General features: G+C 44.4%; 1 protein-coding gene across 1 annotated transcript; it reads left to right on the top strand.

The window, feature by feature from the left end:
• The first annotated feature begins 3,226 nt into the window (after nt 1-3,226).
• Nucleotides 3,227-5,655, top strand: LOC120034387 (frizzled-2-like). The gene has a single exon (XM_038980922.1). The coding sequence runs from the start codon at nt 3,373-3,375 to the stop codon at nt 5,020-5,022; it is 1,650 nt and encodes a 549-aa protein (XP_038836850.1). The 5' UTR covers nt 3,227-3,372; the 3' UTR covers nt 5,023-5,655.
• Nucleotides 5,656-5,858: the final 203 nt, after the last annotated feature.

Genomic DNA, 5,858 nt, shown 5'->3' with positions numbered 1-5,858 from the left:
AACTAAATTTAGCTAGCCAACTGGGCTAGCTAGCTAGCTAGCTACTTACCTCCATAAATTAACTTGTAAACAACGTTTCTGTAGGAAATTTCCCCAGGTGAAATGTTCACGATTTAAAAATCTAACTTTAAAAATAAAATGAATTAAATCAAACGGACTTTATACAATGACAGGGGAAATCACTAGTACATTGCGGCTAGCTATAGAACTATTGATCTCGAGCTTGCCAGTTGCTCTTCTCGCTTTTGTAAACTAGTGTCACGAGCAAGACCTTCAGCGGACATCTCACTCAAGATTTTCACATCAACCCCCGCGAATAAAATGCTCTTCTTTTATCACTAACTGTCTCAAAGGTGATGATTGGTCCATAAGAAGATGTTTCACCCAATGGGTTCAAATAGGGATTGTACACATAAAGGGCATAGCAACCAATACTTTTTATAAAATTAAAAGATGGGGGAATCCTATTTTACTATCAATGAGGGACTATATCATGAGGCTTTTTCATGCATAGTGAAGGATTTTGTTGAACATTTATTGCTCTTCTTGAATCATCATGGAACTTTTTTTAAATAAGTAAACGTGTGGTCGGCTACATCATAATAAAGTATACAATCCTGTGTTACATTAAATACTAATAACTAAGTCATAGCAAAAATAGTGCTTAGTCATGTCCAGGGCCTCAATTTATTCAACCAAATATGAATAAACTTCTGGATGAAATACCACAGTCCCATCACAGCAGCAAGATTTGTGACCTGTTGCCAGGAACAAACACAATTGTAAATACAACCCATATTTATGCTTATTTATTTTCCCTTTTGTACTTTAACCATTTCTACATCGTTACAACACTGCATATATACATAATATGACATTTGTAATGTCTTTATTCTTTTGGAACTTCTGTGAGTGGAATGTTAACTGTTCATATTTATTGTTTATTTCACTTTTGTATATTATCTACCTCACTTGCTTTGGCAATGTTAACATATGTTTCCCATGCCAATAAAGCCCCTTGAATTGAAATCTTTGGTTATAAGTGTTGCAAATGCATTGTCCAACAATACCCACAAGATGTCGCTATGTCTATAGTTTTTTTGCATTAGATAGATAGATAGATAGATAGATAGATAGATAGATAGATAGATAGATAGATAGATAGATAGATAGATAGATAGATAGATAGATAGATAGATAGATAGATAGATAGATAGATAGATAGATAGATAGATAGATAGATAGATAGATAGATATAGACAGACGGACGGACGGACAGACAGGGATCCCGAGTGACGCAGCGCACCATCCTCATGGACATTAATATGGAGTTGGTCCTCCCTTTGCTGCTATAACAGCCTCCACTCTTCTGGGAAGGCTTTCCACTAGATGTTGGAACATTGCTGCGGGGACTTGCTTCCATTCAGCCACAAGAGCATTAGTGAGGTCAGGCACTGATGTTGGGCGATTAGGCCTGGCTCGCAGTTAGCGTTCCAATTCATCCCAAAGGTGTTCGATGGGGTTGAGGTCAGGGATATGTGCAGGCCAGTCAAGTTCTTCCACAGTGATCTTGACAAACCATTTCTGTGTGGACCTCGCTTTGTGCACAGGGGCATTGTCATGCTGAAACTGGAAAGGACCTTCCCCAAACTGTTGCCTCAAAGTTGGAAGCACAGAATTGTCTAGAATGTCAATGTATGCTGTAGCGTTAAGATTCCCCTGCCTGAACCATGAAAAACAACCCCAGACCATTATTCCTCCTCCACCAAACTTTACTGTTGACACTATGCATTGTGGCAGGTAGCGTTCTCCTGGCATCCGCCAAATCCAGCAGCCTAAATCTATCGATGTTACATTGAACTGGGTGAATGGAATATGAATGACAGTTATCCAATATGCTGTAATAGAAATAAGGCCATGTCCATAAAAATAAAAACGCCCTCCCTCCTCTTAAACGTCACCAACCGCCACTGCCCTACATAGAGTGGTGAGGATGGCCCAGCACATCACTGGAGATGAGCTCCCAGCCATCCAGGACGTACATGCCAGGCGGTGTCTGAGAAAGACCCAGCCAACCAAGACATGGATTCTTCTCCATGCTTCTGTCCAGCAGGCGGTACCGGTTTATCAAGGCTCAGACCAACAGACTCCCCCTTACGAAAAAAGATTGCAGTTATACACTGTTGTATAATTGCAGTTACTGCAGTTACAGTGCAATCACTGCGTCCAAAATACCACAGTCGACTGCAGTTACTGCGCTTTTACTGCAATTTCAAAACCACTATCTGTTTTGGTAAGGGCCTAAGCAGCTGCTATCCCCTGGCCATAAGACTGTTACATGGCTAACTAGTACTTCTCTCCCTCTCCCACAGACTATCCACACTGACTCTAGGCCCATCCACAGGTCTCTACCCACTCTGACACACACACTTTCACTGTCACTTTTACTCACACACACACACACACACACACACTGCTGCTAAATTATTATTAATTCGATGTATTACTGCCATTACGCTGCGGTTCATTGTTTGATTATTGATTGCATCCCCATTAATATCGTCCAGTTTATCCTGCTACTGGTCACTATTAATCCTGATTACATGTTGATATTACCATTAGTATATTACCATAGTATTTAAATATTCCTGCTACTAGTCACTTTTCAGCCCAGTTTACACTGCTATATTGTTTATTGTTATTAATATTATTATTATTATTTATCCAGCTACCAATCACTTTTTCCTCATCTATGCCTGCCTACATGTACATATCTACTACCTCAGCTCCCCGAGTATCCCTGCTCACTGTAAATGTGGTACTGACACTGTTTCCTTCTTCCTTTCTTATCTCTTATTTTTCGTGACAAATAACATTTGAAATCTAATTGATATATAGATAGATAAATAGATATCTGCACATCTTGGCGTTGTGAGCGAGGCTACACTACAGTATGGTTCATTCAGGGGATGCATACTGTACTGAAGTTACTCAAACTCTCCCAAGTTGATACTGCTCTGCAATTCCATTGGCCAGCAAAACACTGGGAAGGGGTGGGAATCTGTTTCTAGAGCCCCCTTATCCCCATCCCTCCTCCTCCCGACTTTACTTTCAAACCAACCACAGAAAGTTGCAGGGGGGACTTGAAACTGTCTGATTGGTCCATGCAAGTTGCACAAAGGAAAAGTCAAGCAGCCTCTTGCAGGCGAGCAAACAGCAACAGTTATTCGCTCACTGGGACTACTGCAGAAGTTGTATCAATTATTCCGTTATTTGTAGCCAAAATACCGATGCTACAGAATATAAAAAGTATCTGTAAATTGCATGACTTTATCAGGTTAAAGAGAGGAGATTTTTATTGATCAGCTCACAATGAAAATGGATTTTCAAACGAGTTGTGTGACTTTTTTCGCACTGATCATGCGGTCAATGATGGTATCAGCGCAAGGGGATAATGGCATTGCTTTCCCGGACCACGGATTTTGCCAGCCTATTTCAATTCCACTATGCACGGACATCGCCTACAATCAAACTATCATGCCCAATCTGGTGGGACATTACAATCAAGAGGACGCAGGACTGGAGGTGCACCAGTTTTACCCCTTGGTAAAGGTACAGTGCTCGCCGGAACTTAAATTCTTCCTATGTTCAATGTATGCGCCTGTTTGTACAGTTTTGGAAAAGGCCATTCCACCCTGTCGCTCAATTTGCGAGAGGGCAAAGCACGGCTGCGAGGCGCTCATGAATAAATTCGGGTTCCAGTGGCCAGAACGCCTCCGGTGCGAGAATTTCCCCGTGCTTGGAGACGGGCACATTTGCGTAGGTCAGAATGAATCTACTGCCACTGCCCCGCCCGTACACATGCCAGTCCCTGGAACTCCTGGCGTCCATGTCTACTCCACATCAGACAGGCCTTTCCGCTGTCCATCTGTGCTCAAAGTCCCCACTTATCTGAATTATTCGTTTCTGGGGGAGCTGGATTGTGGAGCACCGTGTGAACACTCCAGGAGCAGTGGAGGCTACATGTTCTTCAATGATAAAGAGATTTATTTTGCACGCATATGGATCCTCATCTGGTCGTCTCTGTGCTGTGCCTCCACCCTATTCACCGTCACCACCTACCTAGTGGACATGCAGCGCTTCAAGTACCCGGAGAGGCCCATTATCTTCCTTTCTGGCTGCTACACCATGGTCTCCATAGCCTATATCGCTGGCTACTTCCTGGGGGACAAGGTGGTGTGCAATGACAGCTTCACCCCAGACGGATATAAGACCATAGTCCAGGGGACCAAGAAGGAGGGCTGCACCATCCTCTTCATGATGCTGTATTTCTTCAGCATGGCCAGCTCCATCTGGTGGGTCATCCTCTCCCTCACCTGGTTCCTGGCAGCTGGGATGAAGTGGGGGCATGAGGCTATTGAGGCCAACTCCCAGTACTTCCACCTGGCAGCCTGGGCCGTGCCCGCCGTGAAGACCATCAGCATCCTGGCCATGGGGCAGATCGAGGGGGACGTGCTCAGTGGGGTGTGCTTTGTGGGCCTCAACAGCCTGAACCCCATACGGGGCTTTGTCCTCGCCCCCCTCTTCATCTACCTCTTCATCGGTACCTCCTTCCTCCTGGCCGGCTTCGTGTCCCTGTTCCGCATCCGCACCATCATGAAGCACGACGGCACCAAGACGGAGAAGCTGGAGCGCCTGATGGTGCGCATCGGGGTGTTCAGCGTGCTCTACACCGTCCCCGCCACCATCGTCATCGCCTGCTTCTTCTACGAGCAGGCCTTCCGCCACCACTGGGAGAGAAGCTGGGTCAGCCGTAACTGTAAAGGCTTAGCCATCCCCTGTCCCATGCAGTACACCCCCCGCATGACCCCCGACTTCACCGTCTACATGATCAAGTACCTGATGACTCTCATAGTGGGCATCACCTCCGGGTTCTGGATCTGGTCTGGCAAGACACTCCACTCCTGGCGAAAGTTCTATACCAGACTCTCAAACGGTAGGCATGGAGAGACCACTGTCTAGGGAGTGAGGCCAAAACATGGGACTTGTTTTTGGACATTCATTTGGATGTTTTATAGTGTGTTTTTCTCCCTCCTATTTGTTTACTCACTGTCAGAGACTCAGTGGTACTTTTATACATTGATCATCAGATACTGTCAGTATTTTTATGGAACGTTGACACAATTTTTAAGAAGTCAAATATTGCATGCCAAAATCGAGCTTTAAGAGTCGGGGGGTGGGGGACGGGGGTCTTGACCAAAGGACAAACTGTTGCTCACCTGAAGAATGGCCAATACCTCAGAATGAACAAACAACAAAGGTGTTCAGTGGATGCCATGTGCTGAAGTGCTCTCTCTCCTCCCCCACTCTGTTCCTACTCCCTTTAAGTTACCAGCCATAAAAACTCTCCAGTGTGAGTGAGAATCCAGCTGGGAATACAGTGAGCGGGGGAAGGAAGGAGGCCTGAAAGGACAGGCGGCCATTTTAAGACTTTATTTTCACTCTGTGAACGTGTGAGATGTAATTAAATGCAACTGTAAATAGGAATTGTAAAATATGAAATTATATATTTGTATTTAAAGAAAGGACATGTTTTGTCTTCCGACAGCCGTAGTGCCTGGTTAACCTCACTAGGGTATGTGGGACGCTAGCGCCAAATTCAAAACAACAGAAATCCCATAATTAAAATTCATCATTAAAGATACACTTGTTGTAAATCCAGCCACAGTGTCCGATTTCAAAAAGGCTTTACGACAAAAGCATACCAAACAATTATGTTAGGTCAGAGCCAAGTCACAGAAAAACACAGCCATTTTTCCAGCCAAAGAGAGGAGTCAGAAAAAGCAGAAATAGAGATA

This window comes from Salvelinus namaycush, chromosome 41 (assembly GCF_016432855.1).
Source record: "Salvelinus namaycush isolate Seneca chromosome 41, SaNama_1.0, whole genome shotgun sequence".
NCBI classification, from domain to species: Eukaryota; Metazoa; Chordata; class Actinopteri; order Salmoniformes; family Salmonidae; genus Salvelinus; species Salvelinus namaycush.
The sequence above is the reverse complement of the archived record's forward strand: the minus strand, read 5'-3'. Positions and strand labels throughout refer to the sequence as shown.

What these genes read in the sequence shown, in the direction of transcription:
- LOC120034387 (XM_038980922.1), top strand. Translation starts at nt 3,373, where the DNA reads ATGAAAATGGATTTTCAAACGAGTTGTGTGACTTTTTTCGCACTGATC.